At 36.8% G+C, this 26,280-nt stretch overlaps 7 protein-coding genes across 9 annotated transcripts; 5 read left to right on the forward strand and 2 right to left on the reverse strand.

Moving 5' to 3' along the window:
- On the reverse strand, nucleotides 1-1,634 carry LOC121784454 (uncharacterized mitochondrial protein AtMg00810-like). The gene is made up of 4 exons (XM_042182588.1): nucleotides 1,599-1,634; nucleotides 1,040-1,140; nucleotides 374-977; nucleotides 1-195 (listed from the first exon to the last, which is right to left on the reverse strand). Exons 1-4 carry the CDS (start codon nucleotides 1,632-1,634, stop codon nucleotides 1-3), a joined length of 936 nt encoding a protein of 311 aa, XP_042038522.1.
- Nucleotides 1,488-5,211, forward strand: LOC121785413 (putative late blight resistance protein homolog R1B-17). Of its 2 annotated transcripts, XM_042183831.1 has the most exons (3): nucleotides 1,488-2,645; nucleotides 2,715-4,621; nucleotides 4,888-5,211. In XM_042183831.1, the coding sequence occupies exons 1-3, from the start codon at nucleotides 1,958-1,960 to the stop codon at nucleotides 4,960-4,962; spliced, it is 2,670 nt and encodes an 889-aa protein (XP_042039765.1). In that variant the 5' UTR covers nucleotides 1,488-1,957; the 3' UTR covers nucleotides 4,963-5,211. The 2 variants fall into 2 exon arrangements, with proteins under 2 accessions (XP_042039765.1, XP_042039763.1); XM_042183829.1 differs by having other exon boundaries at nucleotides 1,488-4,621.
- An 853-nt stretch (nucleotides 5,212-6,064) lies between these two features.
- Nucleotides 6,065-7,080, forward strand: LOC121783445 (50S ribosomal protein L10, chloroplastic-like). Its single transcript, XM_042181514.1, has one exon. The coding sequence runs from the start codon at nucleotides 6,142-6,144 to the stop codon at nucleotides 6,829-6,831; it is 690 nt and encodes a 229-aa protein (XP_042037448.1). The 5' UTR covers nucleotides 6,065-6,141; the 3' UTR covers nucleotides 6,832-7,080.
- A 1,477-nt stretch (nucleotides 7,081-8,557) lies between these two features.
- Nucleotides 8,558-11,318, forward strand: LOC121785432 (protein TONNEAU 1b-like). The gene is made up of 8 exons (XM_042183851.1): nucleotides 8,558-8,834; nucleotides 9,172-9,304; nucleotides 9,587-9,675; nucleotides 9,762-9,884; nucleotides 10,065-10,198; nucleotides 10,289-10,314; nucleotides 10,390-10,546; nucleotides 10,994-11,318. The coding sequence occupies exons 1-8, from the start codon at nucleotides 8,748-8,750 to the stop codon at nucleotides 11,028-11,030; spliced, it is 786 nt and encodes a 261-aa protein (XP_042039785.1). The 5' UTR covers nucleotides 8,558-8,747; the 3' UTR covers nucleotides 11,031-11,318.
- Nucleotides 11,319-13,061: 1,743 nt separating this feature from the next.
- LOC121785498 (probable adenylate kinase 6, chloroplastic) lies at nucleotides 13,062-15,778 on the forward strand. Its single transcript, XM_042183947.1, has 4 exons — nucleotides 13,062-13,485; nucleotides 14,352-14,492; nucleotides 14,835-15,107; nucleotides 15,360-15,778. The coding sequence occupies exons 1-4, from the start codon at nucleotides 13,204-13,206 to the stop codon at nucleotides 15,501-15,503; spliced, it is 840 nt and encodes a 279-aa protein (XP_042039881.1). The 5' UTR covers nucleotides 13,062-13,203; the 3' UTR covers nucleotides 15,504-15,778.
- Nucleotides 15,779-15,867: 89 nt separating this feature from the next.
- LOC121785499 (elongator complex protein 6-like) lies at nucleotides 15,868-17,638 on the reverse strand. The gene is made up of 5 exons (XM_042183949.1): nucleotides 17,319-17,638; nucleotides 17,118-17,190; nucleotides 16,523-16,731; nucleotides 16,293-16,439; nucleotides 15,868-16,190 (listed from the first exon to the last, which is right to left on the reverse strand). The coding sequence occupies exons 1-5, from the start codon at nucleotides 17,535-17,537 to the stop codon at nucleotides 16,068-16,070; spliced, it is 771 nt and encodes a 256-aa protein (XP_042039883.1). The 5' UTR covers nucleotides 17,538-17,638; the 3' UTR covers nucleotides 15,868-16,067.
- A 4,797-nt stretch (nucleotides 17,639-22,435) lies between these two features.
- LOC121785421 (probable serine/threonine-protein kinase PBL7) lies at nucleotides 22,436-25,978 on the forward strand. Of its 2 annotated transcripts, XM_042183840.1 has the most exons (6): nucleotides 22,436-22,689; nucleotides 24,224-24,417; nucleotides 24,509-24,698; nucleotides 24,802-25,193; nucleotides 25,287-25,347; nucleotides 25,473-25,978. In XM_042183840.1, exons 1-6 carry the CDS (start codon nucleotides 22,605-22,607, stop codon nucleotides 25,478-25,480), a joined length of 930 nt encoding a protein of 309 aa, XP_042039774.1. In that variant the 5' UTR covers nucleotides 22,436-22,604; the 3' UTR covers nucleotides 25,481-25,978. The 2 variants fall into 2 exon arrangements, with proteins under 2 accessions (XP_042039774.1, XP_042039772.1); XM_042183838.1 differs by having other exon boundaries at nucleotides 25,287-25,978.
- The last annotated feature ends 302 nt before the right edge of the window (nucleotides 25,979-26,280 follow it).

The following is a 26,280-nucleotide window of genomic DNA, read 5'->3' on the forward strand; positions in this document are numbered from 1 at the left end:
TTAGTATGTCTGTAAGTTGTTTCTCAGATCGGACAAATGGAAATTCGATGATGCCGCTTTCAAGTTTTTCTTTGATGAAGTGACGATCAACTTCGACATGTTTCGTTCTGTCATGCTGTACTGGATCCTCTGAAATGCTGATTGTTGCTTTATTGTCACAGAAAAATTGACTTTTCCGTGGAGGAAAGCCGATTTCTGTTAACAACCTCCTAAGCCAAAGTATCTCCATCAGGCCACTTCTGATCCCTTGAAATTCTGCTTCTGCACTTGATAATGCTACAACTTTTTGCTTCTTGCTTCTCCAAGTGACTAAGTTATCCCCAACAAAGGTAAAATATCCTCCAGTGGATTTTCTATCGACTGGATTGCTTGCCCAATCTGCATCGGTGTATCCATCAATTTCTAAAGCTTTCTTCTTTTCTAAGAATATCCCATAACTGATTGTTCCCTTTAAATATCTCACAATTCTCATGACAACATCCATATGGTCTTCCTGAGGCTGATGCATGAATTGACTGACAAATCCAACTGCATATGTGATGTCGGGCCTAGTATGAGAAAGATAAATAAGTTTACCTACTAACCGTTGATATCTTTCACGGTCTGTAGGCTTAGCTCCATCCACAATCTTCAATCCATGGTTGGGTACCATTGGAGTTTCAGCAGGCTTGCAGTCCAGAAGGCACGTTTCAGCTAACATGTCAAGTACATACTTCTTCTGCCTTAGGAATATTCTGTGATTGGATCTCAACACTTCAATTCCTAGGAAGTACTTTAAAGCTCCCAAGTCCTTCATTTCAAACTCCCTGAAAAGATTCTCCTTTAGATTTTGGATCTCTTCGGCATCATCTCCTGTTATGATCATGTCGTCAACATAGATGATCAGACATGTCATTTTGCCGTTCCTCTTCTTTAGGAATAGTGTGTGATCTGAATGGCTCTGTTTGAAGCCATGTTTGAACATTGTCTGACAAAATCTTCCAAACCACACTCTGGGGGATTACTTTAACCCATAAAGGGTCTTTCTCAGTCTGCACACCTGTCCTTTTCCAAATTCTTCACAAAAACCTGGGGGACCTCCATGTAGACTTCCTTGTCTTTCTCAAGTTCTCCATGAAGAATGACATTTGTAACATCAAACTGGTATAATGGCTCAAATATATGTATAAAAAATGTTGATGATTAATATATGTATTTATAGTGTGATAAGGGAGTGGCTGTCTTTTTTCAGTGTATAATTTGGTGTTATATGGGCTTTTAAATCCTTATCATACAAATCATTAGACAAACCAATTGTAAGAAATTGAAGGGTTGGGACTTAAATTAGAGGAGTATTGTGCTCTAATATTCACACAAGAAATCGAAACATTTTTGTGTTCTAAACATGGAAGATTAAGATAATAAAAGAAGTGTTTAAAATGTATGGTAAAGAATTGAAAATGTTAAAATACATGTTGCATGGCCTTTGCTTCTTGTTTAAAATGGCTCAATGTCAAAAGCCCAAGAAGTAGTTTTATAATCATTCTTTAAAATGATAATTTTTCAAGCCTTCAAATCAGTTAAAACACAACACAATATTTGAATCTCACTCTGCATACAGTGAGCTCATTAGCCTTCTTCTCCATGTCCACCATCTCCACATACAAATTACAATCTCAAGGCTTCATTGATCTCACGTGTTTGTGAATAGCCAGTAATCAGCATCGTATATAAGATGTCATATCCTGTTCAGTCATTTCACCGAACACTTTGCGTGCACTCTCCATATCAGTACCAACGACGGACGGAGGTGGACCCCACCGTTGATCCAATGGAAATCCCTTTCCTTTCATTGTTGTACACAAATAGTAAGTCTTCCACTAATACCAAAGTCTTCCATGACTCACAATCCTATCGCTTTCCTCCTCGTCTCTCACATCTCTAAAATAACAAATCGAGCTCCGGCCATTGCGCAGTAATGGCAGCTTATGCCGCTCTTGTCTCCCTTGCTCAAACCACGACTCGTTATACAAATCATGCCAAGTCTCAGTTCTCTATCGATGCAAAACAAAAAATTGGATCGATTTACGACTATGCAATTATGTTGCTTACCTTCCTCGAAGATTATTCAGAGAGATCCAACCGTTGGGAGGGCAAGCTGAGGGATTTAGCTCATGAAGCTGAAGATATTATCGAACAGTATATGTCCCATCTGTCATATAACAGATGGATTAAGCCATCAGAGTTGAAATTTGAAGACCAGCTGAGTAATGTAACTCAAAAATTAGGTTTAATGGTTGGAGATCTGATGGAAAATCTACCTGCTCACTCTCCTCTTGATGTCTCATCATCATCATCGTTGTCATCATCATCATCATCAAGAGTTGCACCGGCTGGAAAAAGTAGGGTGGTTGGTTTAGATGGCGATGTGATAGCAGTGAAAGAGAGGCTATGTGGGATGTCATCAAAACGACAAGTCATCTCCATACTGGGAATAAGTGGTATTGGTAAGACCACTCTTGCTAAAACTATTTATGATGATCCACTTATCGTAGAGTATTTTCATATCCGTGTTTGGATCACAATATCACAAGATTTCAATTGGCCTAAAGGCCTTTTGGGTGTTCTAGATTCAATAAACTTGATGGAACAACAATTGTGCTTAGATGATAAAGATTCAAAGGAATTTGGGGAAGAGCAAATGGGTAGGGGTAGTAGGGGTAGTGACGAGACAGATGATTTTACAAAAGTGTACAAAAAGTTAAAGGGCAGGAGGTATTTGATTGTAATGGATGATGTTTGGAGCTCAAAGATTTGGGATGAAGTGAGGAACGCATTACCGGATGATAATAATGGAAGTCGAATTGTGTTAACCACAAGGCTACCGGATGTAGCTGTTTATCCGGACTCCACTTGTGCTCCTCATGAGATGAGGTTCATGAACGGTTCTGAAAGTTGGGATTTGCTTAAGGGAAGGGTGTTTGCAAACAGCGATTGTCCACCTGAATTGGAAGATGTTGGGAAAAAGATTGCGAGAAGTTGTGGCGGACTACCCCTTGCTGTTGTCTTGGTTGCTGGAATCTTGTCTGAAGTTAACAATAATCCATCTTCTTGGGAGGAAATTGCTGAAAATGTAAATCCAATTGTTGGTCAGGAGTTGGAGGAGATACTATCTTTGAGTTACATGCACTTGTCTCATCATTTGAGGTCTTGTTTTCTCTTCATGGCAATGTTTCCTGAAGATGAAAATATCCGTGCTTCAAGGCTTATTAGATTATGGGTAGCTGAGGGTTTCTTGAAGCATCATAGTGGATATAGTAAAAGCATAGAAGAAGAGGCAGAGGAGTATTTGGAGGATCTAGTCAAGAGAAATCTTGTAACTGTAAATAGTAAGAAGAGTGATGGAAAAATCAAGTGTTGCAGCCTCCATGATATGGTTCGAGACCTGTGCATAAGGAAAGCGCATGATGAGAAGTTTCTTCGTGTTATCCATGGTCATGTCATTCCACAAAGCATGATAAATGAGCGACGCATCAGTTTGAGGCTTTCTAGTATAGCTGACATTTGGTGCCCAACCGCCCATTCCATGCTATGCTTCGAAATCCAGAGTTTCCCTAGCTCACCAACCTTTCTAAGACGTTTCAGATTGCTTAGGATATTGGACGCTGTGAGCCAAAGATCAAAAGAACTCCCTTCCCAAGTATTTGAGTTGTATCATTTAAAATATCTTACTTTAGTTTGTTCTTATAATGTTCCCTCACCAATATCTAATCTTGTGAATCTTCAAACCTTAATCATTCTTCCAACTTCAGACATGCCTTCAGCCTCTACCAAGCCTAAAATAATTTATGCAAGGAAAATACATGGAGATTGGGAGGATGTCTCAACTAAGGTATCTCATTTCTATCTGTCATTGGAGATTTGGAGGATGTCTCAATTAAGACATCTTATTTCCCATTGTCCTTGTATCCTACCTCGTCTTCCAGATGGATCAAACCTTCCTCTAGAAAATATCCAAACTCTTGCCTACATAAAAGATGTTGTGTGGACTGAAAAGATCTTGCAAATGATTCCAAATGTCAAAAGATTGGGACTTGTGTACGAAATTTATAAAAGGTGCGACCTCCACCTTCTCAAGCATCTCCATCACCTTCAAAAGTTGGAACTATTTGGGCCTCGCAGTTGTTTTTGGGTGGGGCAGTACAACCTACTTACTATACCTAGGACACTTAAAAAGTTGACCTTGCAGGGTGGTAAATTTCCTTTTGAAGATATGAGCATTATTGGTTCATTGCCTAATCTGCAAGTGTTTAAGCTAAGAAATCAACCTTTTGGTAAAACGTGGGAAACAACTGATGGAGAGTTTCCTCAGCTGAGATATTTGCTAATTGAGAAATCAGGTCTCCAGCACTGGATAACTGAGAGCAGTCACTTTCCAAGACTAAAGCACTTAGTGCTTCGTTTTTGTGAGAGCTTAAGGGAGGTTCCACAAGGTATAGGAGAAATACCGACACTAGAATTGATTGAAGTGGATTCTAGTATCAAGTCTCTTTTGAAGTCAGCGAAGCAGATAGCTGAGGATCAACAGAGCTATGGAAATTATGATCTTCATGTTCGTGCCTCCTATTTCAGTCTTGATGAGGTTAGAGATCTATCTAGCCTTGGATAATTAGTACTACTTCTTATGTATCTATGAACATGACTAGGATTTAAGCTACACAAAATTTGTCAAAATAAATCCCATATCCGAAGCAGTTCCTCCATGTCATCTTGTAACTTGATGACTTGGCCAGAAATATACTCACTTTTATGTGGAACTGATGTGGATTCATATCATATTCTATCGTGTTTCCCATAACCAATAATTGAACTTTATTATAATTGAAATTTATTATAATCTTATTGTAGATTATGATGAGGGAGCGGGAGCAGCGGTGGAGGGAGCGGGAGCGGGAGCGGCAGCAGAGGCAGAAGCTTCTGTAGAGACACACAAGGTTGGCCTAGAAGATTTGTATTCGCACACATAAAACGAACTGAAGCTCTTCTATTTGTAGCTTTTGTTTCTCCCTCGGTTGGATTTCTACACAAATGCCTCTTTCTAAATAGTACATAAGCAAACATTATTATGCGTGTATATTTGTTTGGATTATTACTTGGATTTGACAATGACTGATTTGGTATGTATGGCTTCGACATCTTATGATATTTAGGCAGGTGGATGATTGTCATTAATTCTTTTTCCTAAATGTCTGTCTTTTAATGGAGAATTTACCTGATCTACTGTGGAATAGGTTATCTTTTCTAACATATTAGCGAAGTGATGACTTTTTGTATTTTATGCTGAGAAAAATAGAGGCAAATATATAAACTGAGTAACAAAATACTAAGGGGTTTTTTGGTTTTGTAATAATGTGCTGATAGACACTTCTATCTGCACACTACAACTGTTTGTTTTTCATGTTTCCGTTTGTTGTAGTAGCATACGGCGTGTTTTCTGAGGAGGTGGATCAAGCCCTTCACGGTTAGCTGGTCTATCCGACTCGCAAAATTTGATAGGTGTCCATCATGATTTCGAGTGTTTTTTTCCGCGAATCAACAGATCTTTTTCTGGTTTTGATTTTTTTTTTATTTCACCCTTTACTCCAATCTGTAAATTGTTTTTGATGAGGGAAATCAACCAGAGTATTTTTTGCGTGGACATACAATGCATTACAAACGTATGATCATTACACTTCAACTAGATCACACACATCTACCACTAGATCGGGTTTGGAGTCGCTACAAGGATAAATGAAGAACCATTATTAATACCTTTCAAGAAGTTGAGTAACATCCAACTGCTAGTCATTTGGTGTATCCAATTTTTTCTTTTGCATCGGTGGAGAAGTGAAATTTGGCATAATTTGTATCAACTGTAGTTTGAGCAAGGGAAGCAAGAGCGGCATAAGCTGTCATATTGAAAGAGAGAGGAGAAAAAGATTGTGATTTTGCTAATCAACCCAGAAAAATGGGGAAATATTAGAAAATTAAATCAAATCAGTTATTTTTATTTCGTATATAGTCGGGAGGAAGAACAGATTTTGAAATCCCAAGAGTACCCCTCAGCTTCACTCTATCCATTTCCCTCACTCTTCTTCTCCACCATTTCTCAATCCCCCAACAATGGAAGCCACTCTCTTCACCCTCCCCTCCTCCTCCCGCCTCCCTCCGCCCTCCCTCTCCCTCAAATCCCACTTCCGCAACCCCTTCCTCACCACAACCCACCTCCCCCCAACCCTCCGCCCCCAATCGCCGCCCCACCCCAAAATCCACGCCGCAATCAGCCGCACCAAGAAGGAAGAGACCGTCGAAAAGGTCAAGCAAGAGCTAGATTCCTGCCACCTAATCGCCGCCATCAGCTACAAAGGCCTCACCGTGTCGCAATTCCAAGAGCTCCGCACCCAATTGCCGGAGACCACCAAGCTCCTCGTCGCCAAAAATACCCTAGTTTACAAGGCAATCGAGGGCACCAAATGGGCGGCGCTGAAGCCCTGCATGAAGGGCATGAACGCGTGGCTCTTCGTCCACAGCGAGGAGATCCCGGCGGCGCTGAAGCCGTACCGGACCTTCCAGAGGGAGAAAAAATTGGAAGATAACGACTTCACCGGAGCGGTTTTCGAGGGGAAATTCTACGGGCCCGGTGAGTTCAAGGCGCTCGAGAATTTGCCTACCAGAGCTGAGGTTTATGCCCAAATTTTGGGGTCGATAAAGGGGCCGGCGTCGGCGGTGGTCGGGACGATTCAGGCGCCTGCGAGGGATTTGGTATTAACATTGAAAGCTTATTGCAAGAAATTGGAGGAGGAAGGCCAATGATGGTAATGTAATGGTTTTTTTGTGTGGGGTTTGGTTAAAGGGGAATTGTAGCATAATTTGTTTGTATAATTGATGATACATTTGATGATATTTTGTTTGTTTGAGGTATTATGCGAAATGTGTATGTGATTTTTGGAGCTTAGCTATGTTGGTTATTTGTGATTAGCTATGCTGTATAATGTCGAAAGATTTGAAATTTTAGAACGTTCGTGTTGATTTGATGTAGAAGTGATGCTCTTCTTGAGCTTAGGCTGAACTCGTTGGTTATCTTGTTTTCTTATGTGAACTAGCTATGTTGTATGATGTCGAAAGATTTGAGCCTTTAGAGAGTTCACCTTCCTTGATTTAGAGCCAATGCTCTTCTTGAGTGTAAGCTATAAGCTTGTTGGTTCTCCTGTTTTCTTCTGTAAACTTAGCAAGTGTAGTATTGTATAACCATTGTTCTCGAAGAATCTAGCTCTCTTAGTGTCGAAAGTTTTAGGCGTAGAGAGCTTGCTTTCCTTATTATACAACATTTCCTAAATCTTTTAGTTTACATTTGCTGAATAATGATCCCCAGTAGTTCTTTGAGTCCTGTGGTGCATTGACTGAGCTCTCGGGTGAACTTGGTTCGTTTTTCTGCTCTCTATGGCTTAAACACCTTCCAGATTTTGCATTAATCATCACATTGAAGTGTCTGTCTAAGTCTTGGCATCTCTTTTCAAGGCTCATACAGGAGTTATATGTAGGAACGAGCTCAAGAGTTGAGTGTCGTCCTGAGTAAACGCAGAAATGTTCATTCTGCGATCTGGGATTATGTTTACCTCATTAGCTGATTAGAATCTTCTTAGCATTTCTGAGCTTGATTTGTAACTTCTTGACATAAAAAATTGATCTCCACCATTCTCATTCACCATATATACTTCGTCCCGGCTGTGGATCGTGTTCTTGGTCGTTTTTTTTTCCGATCCAAGAGCACATTTTTAGTTTCATTAGTTTACTTGTATTACTCATCAGCATTAGCTTACCCCTGTTCTGTTGAGTTTGAATCTTTAAACTTTCTTGATTTTACCATACTGTTTGATCTTAATTCTTGAAGTTCTCTGTTTCTTACCTCGTTCATGGAATTCACCTTTTCTACTAGAAAAAATCACAATCAAAGGTGTTTTATTTATAAACGGTTTGTGGGAGTTTCATTGATAACGAGATGGTTTAAGATCTTTGTTGATCCATTGTAAAGAGGGTGCAACGTCTATACCAAGATTTTGAGTCCGTTGTGATCAAGTACTTACATAGAGATGAGAATTTTGCAGTTGATTTGTTGTCGTATTATGTCTATACTTAAGCAACACGATCGGCTTCATTGTATTCGGGATTTGTTGCATTCTTTGCCAAAAAAAATGATAAAGATAAAAGGAGTTGAACAATAACTTAAACAACACAATTTTATTAACAACCGATTCAAGTCCAACCATAACCATTAAGCTTGCTTAAAGTGATTTATTAACCAAAAATAAACCATTTATGCAAACATTAATTTCGCGTAAATTTATGATAACCCATTCTCTCAATACCCAAAATGCTTGCACACAAAAGAAAGAAAAAATAAATTTGAAGCTACACCAGCAAGTTAAAATTGTGGCCACTCCTTTGCCATAACGCGCGGTTTTAAGCATTACCAACAGAAGTCGCATTTTCTCTTCGGTATAAAGCGCGATTTCACACGATTTACTACCTACGGTGAAATTTCACCGAACCGGATAGAAAGTTCGCGATTTGTGAATCAAGCACTCTTTATATTCAACACTTGCACAAATCCATCAGCATTTGCACTTAGCTCCAAACTCAGCAAAATCAAAACCGAATAAGCTTGAAGAATAGCTTGGCGCCTTCGTTTCTTGAGCTCAGGAGAAGGTGGGCGGAGAACTGGGGGAGAAATGGACGATTACACGCGAGAAATGATGGATTTGAAAACCCTAGTTACACGTACTCTCGAGAAGAAAGGCGTTCTCGCCAAGATCCGTGTGAGCATTGCCGCTCTCCTTTTGTGTTAATGATTTTTCCTTCCTTTGCCATTTCTGATTTTTTACGTCGGGTGTTAGGGATTTGAATTGCTTGGGCGATCGGGTAAGTTTGAGTGAATTATCAAAGAAAGTTGTCATTTTGGGTGATTTATGAAAGAAATTGAGTGTAATTGCTGGTTTTCTGTAGCATGTTATGTTTCTAGATGCTTAACTATGCATTAGGCATTGCATTATGAGCATTTGATACATGATTGCATTTCGTATAAGTTTCTATGTGCACCTATCATGAAAGATTTTGGACTCCCTTGTGAAAGTTCTGTGTTTTCTGGTTTGTTAGGCTGAGCTGAGAGCTAGTGTATTTGAAGCAATCGAAGAAGAGGATAGAGTAATAGAGAAAGACGATGGGCTCCCTCCCGCTCTTCTGGGTAGTTGCAACGATCGTGCAAAGCAGCTCCACAACTCTCCTTCTGGTACATCTTAACATAAACATGTTCTCTTTCCTTCGGTTGTCGTGTACTTTGAAATAGAAATCTATAAGCAAAGTCCTCCCATTTTTGATGAACTTATGTTTACGTAGAGGCCGAGTATGGCTCTAATAGTGACTCTTCTCTTTACTTTGAACATTAAGTAACTCACATGTTCAACAGCGTTTAAAGTTTCATGGGCATTATTTCTCACATAAATGCATTTGTAAATTTCTGATGCTGTTCTGAGATTCGTGATATTAATCTTTTATTATCTTGTAATTGCAGGAAGACTTCTAACTGCGTTGATATGTGAATATTTAGATTGGGCTCAGTTAAACCATACCTTGAAAGTTTACTTACCAGAGTGCAACTTGGTACGGTCCTGGCATGTTTTTGCTTGTACTCTTGTTGTGTTGTTAGCTTTGTTTGTACAAAATTTTGATTTATCTTTCTGTTTCAGCCAAAGGATTCTTGGAAATCAGAATTAAGAGACTTTAGCAGCAAAAATGGATACGACCTTAATCGCAATGAAGACAGCAGACCTTTGCTTTTGGACGTTCTTGAGGGATTCTTGAAGTATGAGGTATGATGGAATCTGCTTCTTATGATTATTATATAAGCAAAGTAGCAAACTGAAAGTCCTACAAATGCTCTATCCATTTGCTGAAGATATTAGCTGGAGGTGTTAGCTTGCAGTTATTGTGGTAATGTAGCTGATGAGTGTTGCTGATGGTAATCTCGATTTTAATATGTGCTGTTGCAGAATTTGTCCCAAGGAAGGGGAAGCAACAGGAGATCGACTAATCCAGATACCGACTCTCTATCAAACATTGATCCTAGAAACATGAGGAGGACTTCACCAGCATCTGCAGCTGGCGGTTTACCTCCATTAGTAAGGTTTGTTGTGAATAAATCATTTCACTGCCATACTTTTTGTTGCTTAATTTGAAGTTTCATTTAATAACATCTATTTTGTGCTCATTTCAGGGGTCTTCCTTCTTCACAAACATCTGGTAAGTAGCTAAAGTATCTGAACTCAGTTCTGCAAAACAATATAATGTTGTACCTTCTAACTCTCCAATTTTCAGATCGTCGAGCTGGGTCATCTACATCTGGCTATAGGAAAGACGAATACAGTTGGAGATATGATAACGATGAACTCCCAGATGATGTACACAGGGCCTCAGCTGCACTAGAAAACCTGCAGTTGGATAGAAAAGCTCGAAATTTAACCAGCTCATGGAGGTTTGTTTCTAAACGCTGACCGTATGTCTCTTTACACCATCCTAAAGATCCTTGAATTGTGATTTTGAAATTTTACTACTATAGTGTAAACTTTGTACTGGATCCTGCTAGTGTTTCACTCTCGTGTAAGTGGCCAATGGAATCCTTAGGTTACAACATACAAAAAATTGATAAATGTAGTACCTTTAGCAGTCTTGTATGCAATACCATTTTCTAATCCCTCAGCCTTAATATTCAAGAGAATTGGGTTTCAAAACGGAACAGATGGAATTTTAAAAAGTGGCATCTTTGGGAAGTATTCAAAAGGATATTGATTTTACACATACAATTGAGCCTTCTCATCCAGGATGTTGAATACTTGTTAACCCTATTGGAGTTAGTTTTATTGTGTGTTACTGTTTTATTATGTCTATGGAATACGAGATTGTTTCATTGATTTGGTGACAGGCACGCTGGTGATGGAATGTCAGATGAAACCAGCTGAACAAACCACATAGCTGCTCGATCTTTGACATAGTCCATGAACAATTTTTTGCTGCACCAACAATGTTGCAAGATGATTCTATGTGAGATCAATATGTGTATTTTGTTCTTTCTTTTCATGTTACCATAAATCTTAATCCTAGTCTGGTTTCTTCTTATTTCATTTCTTTCCCTTGTCCTACTTCGTCGTTAATATTGTTAGTTTCGTGATTATGATCATGTAGAGTGTGCTAATTGTATAACTGATTATGTTTGAGCTAATGTAAGGCCTATTTCTAAGTTGCTCATATATACTCACTGCTTACATATCAAAAAGATTGGATTTTACTCTTTTATGTGTAGGAAACATCACAAGAACTATAATATGACAAGTTTTTGCAATGCTGTGCATTTTTTTTAACTCATTGACGGACTCTTTTTGGGAAGGTTGCTGCAAAAGGGCGGGTTTTTGCTGATCGGGGACTGGTTTGGTCAACAAAAATCCGCCCTTCGAGATGTAACTCGTCGTTGGAGACTAAGCCATTGATTGTGTGAAATGTGCTAGTCGGACAGGCCATTTTCCACGAAATTTTGCGGGTCCGGACTTTCGCGTATTGCACGATCAATGCGTGAGAATTCCCAGTTTAAGGTTCTCTGCTCATTAATAACACTATTAAATGGAGTATTTGAAAAATTACATGAATTTTGCTCTGTTCATGTGGTAGATTACCTAATTAGTTGAATTGAGAAGTTGATGAGACTTTCTTTTATTGTTTTAAATAAGTTTACTTTGTTTCCATAGTGGATAATCAAGTAATATAAAGAATAAAGAATGACTTCTAAAGGTCAAATTCCATTTTATAAAGAAGCCTCTTTTTAATTACTAAGTGCAATTATTCTAAGAATCAAGGAAACGAATATTCTCCTTTTTTCCCTATTAGAAGTGCAATTATTCTATCAATGAGATTGGTTTTACTTAGGGTCGGTTCGGTATCCGGAATTGGAATTAAATTGGAATTGGAATTCTATGGAATTGAAAAAGAACGTTTTCAATTGGTAGCATAAAAATCCTATCAAGATTATGTCGGTGAAATATATAGAATATCTCTATTACAATATACATTCAAAATTTGTCATAATGTAATAAATCAAATTCCATCCATTTATAATTGATAGTTCTATTTTTTATTTTAGTTCAAACATAAAATTAGTCTCGAGTCTGAAAGGTATAGGATAAATCTTCCATATAAAATTTGTTCATATTTATCAATTATATAATGTCATTTTCTCTGCAAATAAATAACATTGTTTAATTCACCGACGAAGACATGTACTATGATTTTGCAAGCCCTCCAATATCAAATTACAATATGAGTAAAAACTTTCAGAATAGGATAATTGAAAATAAATCTAAATTCCAAGATTTTTTTATATAATTTTCAAAATTTTGAATATACCAAAATTTGAGAAAACTAGGAGTACATGTTTTTCTGATAATTTGACATTATTTAGAAAATCGAAAATAAAATACTACACGAAATTATAACAGTACAAGAGCATCCGCAATGGGGACGGATGTCACAGCGGACATCTCGGTGGACACCAAAAAACACCTTCTACCACGTCTTAAGGACATCCCACTGCACTGCCATAAGGATATCCTACTGCACGAGAGCGGACATCCACAATAATAAAAATTCACAAATATGCAATTTACGGAATTAAAATTTTGACACGAACATGAGAAAATGCATCAATTTTATTTAAATAGTAAAAAACATACATAATTATTTTTTAAAAAATAAAAAATCGGGATGCCCGTCGTGGCACCGCAATAGCGGACGTCACAACGGACGTCGCTGGAGGCCGCGGATACGTCACATCCGCCGGGGATGTCGCGTCCGCCTCTCCCGACCCAATAGCGGACGTCCTGCGCGGATGCCGGGCACGCCGATCCGACGTCCGCCGGGACATCCGCATGCTCCATGAAAAAAATCCTATGCAAAAAGGCAATAATATAAAAAGCACGTGTTTTTCTGAAATCGCCCGTGCCTCAATTCGGTCGCTTTCCTCCTTCAACCTCACCTCCGTCTCCCCAACTCCAATCATCCCTCTCTCTAAATCGCACCGAATAATTCGTTGCTGAAATTTCTATCAACACGTGATTTCTCTCTCTCCTTTCTTCTCAGTCTTCAATGGCGGTATTGAGCCGCCTTATTTGGAGAAGAGCCGCTTCAGCTCGAAGTTTCTGCACGAAATCCGACCGACAATTACTCTCATCGCCTCTCTCTTCCGCGCTGCCCGCCAATGATTCCACGGGCAAGGGGAGGAACGTCCAGTGGGTGTTCCTTGGCTGCCCGGGCGTCGGCAAGGGGACCTACGCTGCCCGCCTTTCCAAGCTCCTCGGCGTTCCTCACATCGCTACGGGTGATCTCGTCCGCCACGAGCTCTCTTCCTCTGGCCCCCTCTCCTCTCAGGTCGATTGAATTAATTCAGTATGCACTGATCAAATTATTAAGGATTTGAGGTTTTCGGATTTGAGGTTTCTCTATCTCTCCGATTGTCAATTGAATTAATTCAGTGTTCAATGATCAAATTGTAGAGTTTTTAAGGTTTTATTGTTAAGAAATTGAGGTCTCTCTGTCTCTATCTCTCTCTGGTTGTCAAATGGATTAATTCAGCATGCACTGATCAAAATGTTTAGGATTTGAGATTTTCTTTGCTTAGGATTTGAGATCCATCTATCTCTCTCCGATTGTCAATTGAATAATTCAGTATTCACTGATCCAATTGTTTAGGATTTTGAGGTTTTATTGGATTAATTCAGCTTGCACTGATCAAATTGTTTAGGATTTTGAGGTTTTATTGGATTAATTCAGCTTGCACTGATCAAATTGTTTAGGATTTGAGGTTTTCTTTGTTAAGGATTTGAGTCTCTCTTTCCAATTGGATTAGTTTAGTTTGAACTGGTCAGCTTTTCTCAGTTTGTGCAGCTTCTATCATTGGTGGTGAATATTGTTGCTTTTTTTAAAAAAATTAGTGCTGTTCTCTACTGTATGATTTGAGCTAAGGCTTATTCTTTGATACAGATTATGATAATTAAGTTTGTAAAACGTTAATTTAGACAATCATATGATGATTAGATTCTGTTGTTAGCTCAAAGGATATAGTTTAAGCATGCTAAAGGTGGATTATTATCATTTCATATGAATAATTTAGATGGAATTGGCTTGTGGGAATCCATCTTCAATGCATTAATGTCGTATTTGGAATTATATTATAATTCATGTTCTTTGATATCTGTTTTTCTCTGTTGCTGTACTAGTTTTCTTTCCTTGTGCAGCTTGCAGAGATTGTTAACCAGGGGAGGTTGATCTCGGATGAGATTATCATAGACCTCCTTTCTAAGCGTCTAGAAGAAGCTCAAGCTAAGGGTCAAACGGGGTTTATTCTTGATGGCTTTCCTCGGACTGTAAGACAGGCGGTAAGCAATAGCTTTTGATAGGTTCGAGCAGAAAAAGTTACATTTGTGTGTGTTTTAATGAGTCTGCTAGCTTGATTGGCTCAGCGTTTTTGAAAGCTTTTATGAAACTCGCCATGCTGTGATCACTTATTGACTCTTTAAATATCTTAGCATGTGATAGTATTTTCTTCATTGACTTATATCCACTTTCAGATTGATCAATGTCTACACTTATTCATAGTATTAATGTATCCCCTCTCCATGTAGAATTTGAATTCTTTCTCATCATAAATGGAATGCTGCTATTAGAAGAGCTGCAAACTTCTTGTCATTATATGTTTCCTGAATGCTTTGTTGATGCAGGAAATTCTGGAAGACGTAACGGATATTGATTTGGTAATCAATCTAAAACTACGAGAGGAAGCATTAATTGCAAAATGCCTCGGGAGAAGAACTTGCAGCGAGTGTGGAGGGAACTATAATGTTGCCTGCATTGACATCAAGGGAGAAGATGGAAATCCAAGAATGTACATGCCTCCCCTTCCTCCTCCTCCACAATGTGAATCGAAACTAATCACACGTTCTGATGACAACGAAGAAGTTGTCAAAGAACGCCTGCGAGTATATAATGAACAGGTAATTTCCATACTCTGCATTCTTGACGACTTGATTGCCATGTCACGAGACTCAATACGTATACAGGACATTATATATGGTATGCATCTAACTGTAGACTCGTAGCTGCTTAGCGGGAAGTGGGATGGATACCTCTTGATAAATGACTATTTGATCGCTCTATAATGACTTTTAGAGAAGTCAATATCTTCAGCGTATTCAACTAGAAATATTTGAATTTGATTTTATGTGAATACTCTAATCTTGATACAGAGTCGACCTGTGGAGGACTTTTATCGCCTACGTGGAAGACTGTTGGAGTTTGATCTTCCCGGGGGAATCCCAGAATCCTGGACCAAGCTGCTTCATGTTCTAAATCTTGATGATCATGAACATAAAAGAACAGCTGCAGCCTGATCCCTGCAACGGCCAAGGCAGTTTCTCTACTCTAAGCAAACTCATTCTTCGCATGTGGTCTTCACGTGCATATTTAGTATCAGCCAAAACTTATATATACGTAGTCTAAGACGAAGGCTTCAAGTGTAGTTTATTCTTTCAAGAACATTCTAGAGTAAGTGGCTTAGCTACTTCTGGTAACGGGTTAATAACGTTATAATTATTTTTCACAGTTTTGTATTTGTTGATATGTAAGAGAACTGCCAATCTATGTTAGTTATACTTGCTAGTTATAATTCTTTGTTGATTTATTATTTTCTTTTCTAGATGTTATTCTCCCCTGCAGAACGCCCTATGTATCATCAAAACTGAGACTCATATCCAATGACAAAATAAATTACAATATAGTTTGAAAATATGGCTGTAGTTTAACAGATATTGACCCATTAGAAGGGCAACAAACACTGAGGTCTCATCTTGTGGAGCTTGTCAAAGGACAAAATATACTTCAGTATCGCAACAAAGCTCGATTCTCGACTTCAAAATTCGCAACAAAACTCAATTCTTGAAGCTCGTTTGTCGATTTCAAGTCTTACTCCCGGGATAGAAATATTCGACAATGTTATCCTTTATCCTGAACTGGAAATTATGAATCCTGCTTCTTGATTTGCCAGAGTCAACTCGAAGATTTCTGTTTGTAACAGTCAACTATCAACAAACAAAAGAGTAATCAGAAAATTTTCCAAAGAGAGCATATTCAGTAATCTACATAAATAGATAAAATATGACTGTTGTCTTCAACATTTATACCTGTCCATGAACATCTTTCGCCAAACCAGTAGCCAAAGGTTCGACCTTTATCACTATATCCGCCAAGTACTCCAATTGTAAAAGAAGGTTAGGTTGATCGACAGTCGAATACACATCTCCGTGGTTAAGAGCAATAAGCGAACAACCCTGTCCAAATCATCCGTAGTAAGAACATCTTCATAAAGCTGGGAGCAAAAAAGCAAAACAGAGAATTGCAAATGAAAACTCACAAACTGAGCTGCTAAACTGCAGCAGTAGCGCAGAAAATCAAGAACAAGGTCAGATGAGCCATTGGCATCCACTTCCATAAGAGAGACATCATCTATCACTACAGTGATGTGATGTGTGGCTTCGTGTGATCGAGAAACCTCTACTGCTTTCTGAACTTCTCCATACAAGGCAATGAGTATATCCTCGCTAGTCTTTCCTCGATTCCTATCTAACAATATCATACAATCAGTTTACATCAAATACTTTATCCAGTCACTCATTCACAAAGAGATACCACTACACTGCTAAGGAGATGTCTACTCTTTATGATAGAATGCATAGATAAAACATATGATCGAGTACTCGAAGGATTAGATGATCAAATGTTATACTATCTATTTATCCTATCACTGGAAGTAAACGGCCCCTAATCGTTGAGAAACACATTCAACATAAAATCGGAATGTATGTACTTCATTCTACTCCACATTCAAAATGCCCAGCAATATGTTTTCACCAATTTAGCATTTGTAATTCTAAACATCAGAAACCAACAAGCTAAGATAACCTACACGATTAAGCCCTAAAACTCGATTTTCGACATAGAATCCTCACCTAGATGATCCAATGCAAGCATGTCAAAGAACAGCAATCTCTTATTATCTCTTTGAACACTCAGATTGCAGCCCTGTAACAACAAGCAACCTCCTCTTCACAACTTTGGATTCAAGAATAGTAATGAAAAAATCCGAGCCTAATAACACACAAGCTGAAATTACAATTTTCACTAAGAAGCAGCAGGGGAGAGAAGGTTACCATTTTGCGGAGAACGCGATCGTAGTGAGAGAAAGGGTGAGAGAAGGAGAGAAACACGACGGCGTCGGAAGAGTGAGAGTGGAGAGCTCGCTTGAGCAAGTGGTGCACCACGAAAGCTCCGCTGGTCTCCACGCAGTCCTCCACCAGAATCATCCTTCCGCCGCCGGATGTGCCGCCGAGTGACTCGTCGAGAAGGTTAGACGGCGGAGCATTCGCCATTACTGCGCGAATTGAATGGTAATTTCTCTGGTTTATTTGGTACTAGTTGAATTATGCAGAAAATGGGGGTTTTGATTTTTCAAATTAGGGTTTTGGATTGAAATCAGAGCATTTTCAGTAATTAAGGCTCTCTCCTAATTTGAATTCTTTATTTATTTTTTAAAAAAACTATCTCGTAAATTATTTTTATTACCATTTGTAATTACTTATCCCACGAGACTACTTTTCAATTAATTTGGTGATAATATGGAACCGAGTTTTTCAATATGGGCAAAACGCTTAAAACAATATCTCTAGATATAATTAAAATGATATTGTTTTCATCATTATAATCAATTTCATAATTTTCCTTCTTAATTTGCATTTTTTACATCTTAATTTTAAGAGCATCCACAACCGTGCTCTTGCCAGTGAGCACGGTTGTGGGCCCGGACCCACTTTTTCTGCCTGCTCTCTAGCAAGAGCACAACACCCACAGCTGTGCTCTTCCGCTGACGAGCACAATTCAATTTAAAATTCAATTAAACAAAAACATTTCCATAATATTAAAATTCATTAAAAAAACCTAAATAATATTACAAATGACAAATAAAATAAAAACGACATAATAAAAATCCTAAAAATTAAAAATTACATAATTAAAATACTAAAAATTAAAAATTACATAATTAGACTCCTAAAAATTAAAAATTACATAATTAAAATCCTAAAATTTGAGATTGAGAGAGTTGTTTGGTATAGTGTCATTTTTTGTGTTTGAAGTGAGACTATTTATAGATGAAAGTATGAATTTTGGGGTAAAAATAATGAAAATAAATAAATTAAAAGTGTGGAAAAAATGGATATATTTTATTAGGAAGTGGGAAAATATTTTTTTATTAATTTTTGAATTTTTCAGATTTTTTTCGATTTTTTTAAAAAAATAATAAAAAAATGATAAATCAACGGGCTAATCAGAACATGCCACGTCGACGCCTCGTGCTCTTGCCGTTGGCTCGGACGTGCTCTTAGCTAAGAGCACGTCCGTGCCAGCGGCAAGAGCGCAGCGGCGGTGGAGCTCGTCCTTGCCAGCGGCACGGACGGACGGACGCCGTCCGTCCACCGTTGTGGATGCTCTAAGATCGTCCGTCCGTCCACCGTTGTGGATGCTCTAAGATTCACTCTATCCATCACGATGTGAAAGGGGTTAAAACTCTATTGTACTAATTCATTGTGCCATCTCATTAAATAAGCAGCTTAAAATCGTGAAAATAAGTTTTATAAAAAAAATATGAACTGTATTAAAAATTTAATTTAACTCGCATAGTTTAAAAGTTATGGAATAATAAAGTTTCTTTCACTTCATGATTAGTATAGTAGTATTTCTATATAACATCAGAACATTCGATTACACACTAATCCATGGATTCAATTCAAATTATCAATATATCTCCTCCAATATCAAGCCTAACTTTTTTTTATTCACAATTTGTGTAATTTATAAAGGACTTATTACCAGTTCAATAAAATGGTGACATGTGTTAAAAGAAAATTGAATTGTGTCCTCCAACTAATTAAATGAGCTATTATTTTATACACATTACATTTCCTTTTTCAAACAAATATTCATATTCTAGCATTTTCGGTTGTGACCAATTGTGGATAAATATAGTCTAAATAGAGTTAGGGAAAATTAATGAAACAAACTGGATCTGGACAAGAGGAATGAATGGGCAAATTTATGAAAAAAGGTGCTTAAATTGGAGTACAAAGTTTGGTGCAGATGTGTCCAATATAGTATATTTTAATGATTAAAAGTAATAAATACCTCACATGAATTGCTAATATAAATTAAGCTACAATCTGAAAAAGTACTAATAGTGCAGCAATACTAATTATACTATTTCTGTCTCACTTCATTTTTGTGCCAAAACTCCCAACCCTAATTTTTATATAGCTTCTCTTGTGAGGGATAATTTTTTTAAACTCTTAAACTTTTTGTCAAGTTTTTATTTTTATAGCAGCTTGTAAAAATTGATTTATTCAATCAGCATAATATTAATTATTATGGTTATTCAATCAATCAATATTGATTTATTATGGTCTTGTAACAATAATATTAATTCAATCAATCAATATTATTGCGTCAACATAACTTGAGGATTTACTCATGTAGCTTTATGGGATGTCAACCAAAATGATGTCACATTATAGACAACGATACGACATCGTATTATAATGACTTAAGGTTTATTTATATTAAGAAATAATGAGATGAAATAGAGAAACAATAAATGAGAAATGAGATGGAGATGGAGATGAGTACAACAAATGAAATTATTTAATTTGGTATATTACAACGTCGTTTTTGTTGCCTACAATGTGACGTTATCTTATTTGATGTTCGATAGTGCCATGTAAGTCATCAAGATTTGCCAGTGCCAAAATCTTGATTGAGTGCATAATCATAATAAATTAATAATTTATTAATTTACAAACAAATTTTAAAATTGATCTACAAAACTATAATTTGATGAAAATTTATAAACAAATACCCCTCTTATAAATAATTTATAGTTATAAGTAATTCATAGCTATAAGTAATAGGAGTACTAATTTGCTATTAGAAAAAATATGAAAAATATACAAACTATCAAGAAAGTCACTTTCAAGTTTCAACAATTTCCTAGTTGCTGTTCCAGCCAACATTTGGACATTTCCCAACACCATCATTTAATACAAAAATAGCATATTTCAACTTAGACTATAGCCTTACTCACAAAAATCTAAAAATTGAGAGCATATGCCAGCCTGTCATAAAATGTTCAATGCATTTGGATAAATTGGGTAGCATAAACAGTCTAAATAGATTAATATAAATATTAATTAAAAAGTCTATCAGAAAACAGTCCAAAATTTAATTTGATGTTATGTTTCATATATATGTTTGACTTCTGTATGAAGTCTATATATAAGATGTGTAAGCATGTAAATGAAATGAACAGGATGTGAAACTATATATTGTAGCACTATTTCTTATTGTCTTTTAATAAAGCTAACCTTGCAATCATTGACATTGTTAAATTTAATAATTTGTGATAATTTATCAAATAGTAGTATCAGATTATACTGTTAGCACGAGAAAAAGTGGAAAACTATAATTTGCATCAAAATATGTGTTTAATTTTTTCTCCAAATATTATATTTGTACCTTTATAAATTTCTCCATAGTTAACTTTCTTCTACGATTTCGTATCTAATTATTTCAGATGAGTTAAATGCTACTGTAGTTTTTAAACATACTCAATAAAATAAATTTAGGATATTTAAATATTAAAAAAATTAATGTACATAAAACTGTATATGTATTGTTTAAAATGAATGATATATGTTATAATTACTCTTAATATTGTTATAGCATCATGTTGTGATGAGAGGATGAGAGTTGTATTTGAAAGAAAATGAAAGTTTAATACCGTGTTCACATAATTAAATTAACTACGAATAGATGTACTATGGTATCAACTACATTCAATTAAATTAACTACTTAAGCTTCTATTGAATTAAAAAAACTGTGTAACATATGTAAAAGTCCTTATGAGAATATGTGATGATTATTATCTCACTTTTTTAAATTCTAGAATATATAGTCTCTATATAATTTTTAATGTATAATTTATGAGCTTGGAGAGACATATAGAGCAAAAAGTGTGTTTATGAAGAATGATGACCACCCAAAATAGAAGACGACTAATTATGTAGACAATTGTAAATTGAAAAAATAAGACTAATAACTGTGGACAAAATGAGTATGATATAATTGTAATTGATATACAATAATTTAATATAAAAAACACGGTTTTGACCATAATATAATTCAGAAATTATATATCATCGTGTATGTCGTCATTGCATACAAAAATGCTGGCCTAAAAAGTATCCTATATATATTTAAATTTTAAATGTCAATTTTTTTCTTATTGAATTAGGATGAATGAAATCATTATTCTATTTCCAAATTTAATTTCACTAGTTCATGTAGAATAATTGCTCTTATAATATTGCATAATATAATTGCAATATTTATATTTAAAAATTGAAATACAAGACAAAAAGAATAATATGTGCACTATTTGGCATTAAAAGTGGGATAGTTGGTGGCAAAAGACAACCCTGCCCTCACCCTTTGGCTGGAAACAGAAGATATGTGGAGGACATAACTGTCCTTTCAGTTGTATTACCCTTGCCAGCCCACTTAGTGATATGGAGTACTTGGTACTGATAAATTATCTGAATGATAAATAAAACAAAAGCCCCTTTGTTTTCAGAGTATTTAGTGTTTGTGCCCTGAAATTTTATGCTATTACAACTGATGCAAAAGATGAAAAGAGTGAAAAGAATTTACATAAGCTGTATTTCTCTTGATTCATGCCCTAAATTTTTTTGAACTAAAAAAGGTTTATGATCTTTTATACTACTATCATTTTGTCTAGCACTAGTATTTTATATTGGTGACAATTTATCGTTTTTCTCATCAGCGAAATATTTTGATTATCTATATTTGCTAGTTGTGTTGAGAAAAATGATAAAATTACAAATGATCTTGTCCTTAAATTATTTCAGATGTTATATTAAATACAATTTCACATAAACTAGACCCATGAGAAAATTGAGTATAGTGCTAAAATTCATAGTTTTTACTGCCGATTTTTAAAGTTACAATACAAACTAGAATTTGACCTAAATTTATTACTCCCTTTTCTAGTAATTTACCCCATAAAAACAAAAAACAAAATGTGTACCTAATGTCAATTTTGAAGAGTGCATGGCCTGGCTAAGAATAAGGCATGATAAAAGGGACCAACAAAGCAAAAATAAACCAAGGGCGAAAAGGCATAAACTAAAAGACCCCTGTCTGAATTCTAACTTCACTCTGTCTCTCTCCCTCCCTCAAATCGCGTTTGGTCTCCCTTTCTTGGCCCCCCACTCCTTCTCGACTTCTCAATTTCTTCCTTCTTTTTCTCCTTTTTGCAGCTGTTAATTCTCAACTAGAGCTCGCATTATAGGGAGAGGGAGAGAGCTGAGAAATGGGGTGGTTCCTTTGTTCTGGAAAATCGAAGAAGAGAGTGAAGAAAGAACATGATAAGAAGTGTGATGATCAGATCTCTTCAGGTACAGATGTTTGTAGAAGTGGCTATTAGAGGAAATTTATTTGGGATTTTGTTCATTTGGTGTGTCAGAATTCTGGTTTCTCTTTATCCCCTTTATTTTTAATTAGTGTTTTTGAAATTTTTTATTTGATTGTGGGGTTTTTGTTTTTTCCGCATTTTCATGTCAAAAAATGTTCCAGGTTCGATCGTATTGGAAGGATTTTGGGGTTATGCAATTTCTTGATCCAACTTTTTTGGTGGAAAGAGTTTTTTTTAGTGCCTTTGATTGTATTTTGATGGGGTTTATGTGAGCTTTAGTTTTTCCCCCTTTTTGGGTGGGTTATATAATGAGTAAGTAGGTTTGTGGCTTTATGAGAGAATTAGGCTAATTATGATTGGTAATTTATGTGTAAAGATTGAATCTTTGATTGTATTTTGATGGGGTTTATGTGAGTTTAGTTTTCCCCATTTTTTGGAGGTATGTAAGGAGCTAAGTAGGTTTTGTAGCTTTATGGGAAAATTAGGCTAATTGTGAATTGGTAATTTCTGTGTAAATATTGAATCTTTACTTATATTGAGTGAGGGTTTTGATCTATGCAAAGCTCATTCTTAATACAAAAATGCAGAACCAAGCATACAAAGGTCATTTTTAAGTCATCATAAGCTTATTTTTACGTCATTATAGTAATGATGACATAAAATGATCTTAACATGACCTCAAACCCGAATTTTATAATATGACCTAAAACTACTTTATAATGACCCTCCGTGTTTTTATTTAATTATTGACCATTAGATTGCCAAATCTCATGGTCAGGATTTTGTCTGGATTTTGTATTGATCATTTTCCTATTGAGTGATATATAAGCTTGTTGAGTTGAATTTTTCTGGTGTCTATGGTTTTGATGGTTTGAGTCATTCTCTCTCTCCATTGGGTAGCTCTTGATTCTTGTGTAAGTTGATCAACCTGTGAAAGTATCGAAATCACTAGCTTAGCTCATGTTAAAATTTCTGGATTATGTCAATGTAGTTGGCTCTCGAATAGCGTAGTCGGATTGTCTTGAGATCAGTTGTGATGAGCCTGGAAGTTACGAAGTCTTTGTTGTTCCTTCATGATTTGTCATGTGTGACTTTAGTACATAATTTAGTCATTATTCATTTTGGTCACTCTTTGAAGTTACAATTGTCGCTGTGGGCGGATATAGTTGCAGTGAGGTTTATGATTCTGTTATGATTCATTTTGGTTTCCCTTTCCACTTCTTAAGCTCTAGAGGATATTGAATGATCAGTTCTGCTTGTGAAGTTTCATTGTGTTGATTGTCGAAGGTTATATCCGTTTCAGTTGCATTCTAGTGTCAGTACAACGTTGAATTAAGTTCCAGACTTACTAATGTACTTAATAACTAGGATGCGTTGATTTTGAATTTCAAAACCTGTTCTTGCATTCGCATGTATTGTATGTTGTTAATACTTCTCCGACTATTCATCACATTTAGTTCGCTGTATGTCCTTGCGTTTTCATATTGATATTGACTCTTTATGTTTCCTTATGGCAGAAAAACTAAAGGCGAATCCGTTGTTTGATGTAAAGAAGGAACCTTCTAAAGACGGAGGGTCTGGTCACATTGCTGCTCACACGTTTACCTTCCGTGAGTTGGCCACTGCTGCTAAAAATTTTAGACCAGATTGTCTTTTAGGCGAAGGTGGATTTGGTAGAGTGTATAAAGGACGACTAGAAAGCACCAACCAGGTTATTCTTTCATCAGTTGAATCGACTATTTTTTGTTTATTTCGTTGCAACATTTTCAAATGACACGAATCCTCTGTGCTGTGTTCTGTAGGTTGTGGCTATAAAGCAACTTGATCGCAATGGTTTGCAAGGAAACAGGGAATTTCTTGTTGAGGTCTTGATGTTGAGTCTACTTCATCACCCGAACTTAGTGAACTTGATCGGATACTGTGCTGATGGAGATCAGAGACTCTTGGTATATGAATTCATGCCATTAGGATCGTTGGAAGACCATCTACACGGTATGTGTTCCAAATTCTTTAAAACTAGATGTGCACGTTTTACACGATACACACGGAATATCCATTTTATCTGTGCCTAAAGCTAATGTGTCGTGTGTGACAGACCTTCCACCAGATAAGAAACGTCTAGATTGGAATACGAGAATGAAAATAGCTGCCGGGGCAGCAAAGGGTTTGGAGTATTTGCACGATAAAGCAAACCCGCCTGTTATATATCGAGATCTAAAGTGTTCAAATATCTTACTCGACGAAGATTATCATCCCAAGTTGTCTGATTTTGGGTTGGCCAAATTAGGCCCTGTTGGTGACAAGACACATGTGTCCACTAGAGTGATGGGAACCTACGGTTATTGTGCACCGGAATACGCCATGACGGGACAGCTCACTTTAAAATCCGACGTCTATAGTTTCGGAGTCGTCCTTCTAGAAATCATTACAGGCAGAAAGGCTATTGACAATTCAAGAGCTGCTGGTGAACACAATCTTGTTGCTTGGGTAAGACATTTCTCCGCCATCTCGTTTTTACTATATCTTTAACGAAGAAACGCGTCAACTGACTATGCGAGTCCCCGTGCTTCCCTTTTGCAGGCTCGGCCTCTATTTAAAGACCGTAGGAAGTTCTCACAAATGGCCGATCCCACACTCCAAGGTCAGTATCCGGCGAGGGGACTGTACCAAGCTCTCGCCGTCGCAGCAATGTGTGTACAGGAGCAACCAAATATGCGGCCTCTCATGGCGGATGTGGTGACGGCTTTAACTTATCTTGCTTCGCAGAAATATGACCCCGAGACTCAGCCCGTGCAGCGGCCGAGCTCGAGCTCCTCAACTCCAAGAATGCGAAGAGAGTCGCGATGATAAGCTACTCAAGATTCCTATGCCATGAAGAAAGGTTTGTATGAACCAATGTGAGCCCCCCCCGGGGAATGGATGAATATAGTGAAGTTTTCGATCCTCTCGATTATCGGAAGCTGCATCTCGAAGGGTGCTGTTACGGAGTTTGGATTCGTCTAGAGGTGTCGTTGGTCGTCGTCTTTAGTTATGGAGAAGAAGGTGGTGAAGCTCCCCACCCAAACCATGTTGTTTTTGTGAAGATTTTCCCTTTTATTGTATGTAGGCTTTTCTTGATTCTTTGGTTTTCGTTCTCTCTTCTTTTTGCCTAATTCCTCTTTTTCAGACCTATCTCTAATGTGTACTTGAAGATTTCAGGAATCTGAGATGAGAGATCTTGTAATTTAAATATGTTAATACGAATGGGTATAAACATCATATTGCTTGAATTATTTTTGGACCTTGATGTTCGCATTTTTTTATTTCCAAAAAGAAGTATTTGCTTGTAAATTCTTAAATTTGGGTTTGGATATAATTATAAAAAATTGTGTCTAAACTATTGATTTGTGCAAGTTCTGTAACTAATCAAAATTTTGTAGCGAAACACTTATGTTTGTAGTACTAAAGTTGTAAATTTCTCGTTTCTTGCTCCTAGTCTCATCTCATTCTTTCTTAATATACTCTAATCAACAATGAAACTATTTAATTTTGTATAATACGACGTCGTCTCACTTTCAACAATTTAATGCCGTTT

The sequence above is a fragment of the Salvia splendens genome, chromosome 21, assembly GCF_004379255.2.
Source record: "Salvia splendens isolate huo1 chromosome 21, SspV2, whole genome shotgun sequence".
In the NCBI taxonomy this organism is placed as follows: Eukaryota; Viridiplantae; Streptophyta; class Magnoliopsida; order Lamiales; family Lamiaceae; genus Salvia; species Salvia splendens.

Bases quoted from the DNA above. Each gene is read 5' to 3' on its own strand.
- LOC121785413 (XM_042183829.1), top strand. From the start codon at position 1,958: ATGGCAGCTTATGCCGCTCTTGTCTCCCTTGCTCAAACCACGACTCGT. The intron at 4,622-4,887 runs GTTAGAGATCTA...ATCTTATTGTAG, and splicing joins CCTATTTCAGTCTTGATGAG to ATTATGATGAGGGAGCGGGA.
- LOC121785499 (XM_042183949.1), bottom strand. From the start codon at position 17,537: ATGGCGAATGCTCCGCCGTCTAACCTTCTCGACGAGTCACTCGGCGGC. The intron at 17,191-17,318 runs GTAACCTTCTCT...TTGTTGTTACAG, and splicing joins ATCGCGTTCTCCGCAAAATG to GGCTGCAATCTGAGTGTTCA. The intron at 16,440-16,522 runs GTGAGTTTTCAT...TGATTTGGACAG, and splicing joins GCAGTTTAGCAGCTCAGTTT to GGTTGTTCGCTTATTGCTCT.
- LOC121783445 (XM_042181514.1), top strand. From the start codon at position 6,142: ATGGAAGCCACTCTCTTCACCCTCCCCTCCTCCTCCCGCCTCCCTCCG.
- LOC121785498 (XM_042183947.1), top strand. From the start codon at position 13,204: ATGGCGGTATTGAGCCGCCTTATTTGGAGAAGAGCCGCTTCAGCTCGA. The intron at 13,486-14,351 runs GTCGATTGAATT...TTCCTTGTGCAG, and splicing joins CTGGCCCCCTCTCCTCTCAG to CTTGCAGAGATTGTTAACCA. The intron at 14,493-14,834 runs GTAAGCAATAGC...TTGTTGATGCAG, and splicing joins CTCGGACTGTAAGACAGGCG to GAAATTCTGGAAGACGTAAC.
- LOC121784454 (XM_042182588.1), bottom strand. From the start codon at position 1,634: ATGGTGGACATGGAGAAGAAGGCTAATGAGCTCACT. The intron at 1,141-1,598 runs GTATGCAGAGTG...CCATTATACCAG, and splicing joins AGAAGGCTAATGAGCTCACT to TTTGATGTTACAAATGTCAT. The intron at 196-373 runs GCAAGCAATCCA...GGTTGTTAACAG, and splicing joins GATACACCGATGCAGATTGG to AAATCGGCTTTCCTCCACGG.
- LOC121785421 (XM_042183838.1), top strand. From the start codon at position 22,605: ATGGGGTGGTTCCTTTGTTCTGGAAAATCGAAGAAGAGAGTGAAGAAA. The intron at 24,418-24,508 runs GTTATTCTTTCA...TGTGTTCTGTAG, and splicing joins GACTAGAAAGCACCAACCAG to GTTGTGGCTATAAAGCAACT. The intron at 25,194-25,286 runs GTAAGACATTTC...TCCCTTTTGCAG, and splicing joins AACACAATCTTGTTGCTTGG to GCTCGGCCTCTATTTAAAGA.
- LOC121785432 (XM_042183851.1), top strand. From the start codon at position 8,748: ATGGACGATTACACGCGAGAAATGATGGATTTGAAAACCCTAGTTACA. The intron at 9,676-9,761 runs GTACGGTCCTGG...TTTCTGTTTCAG, and splicing joins ACTTACCAGAGTGCAACTTG to CCAAAGGATTCTTGGAAATC. The intron at 10,315-10,389 runs GTAAGTAGCTAA...TCCAATTTTCAG, and splicing joins TCCTTCTTCACAAACATCTG to ATCGTCGAGCTGGGTCATCT.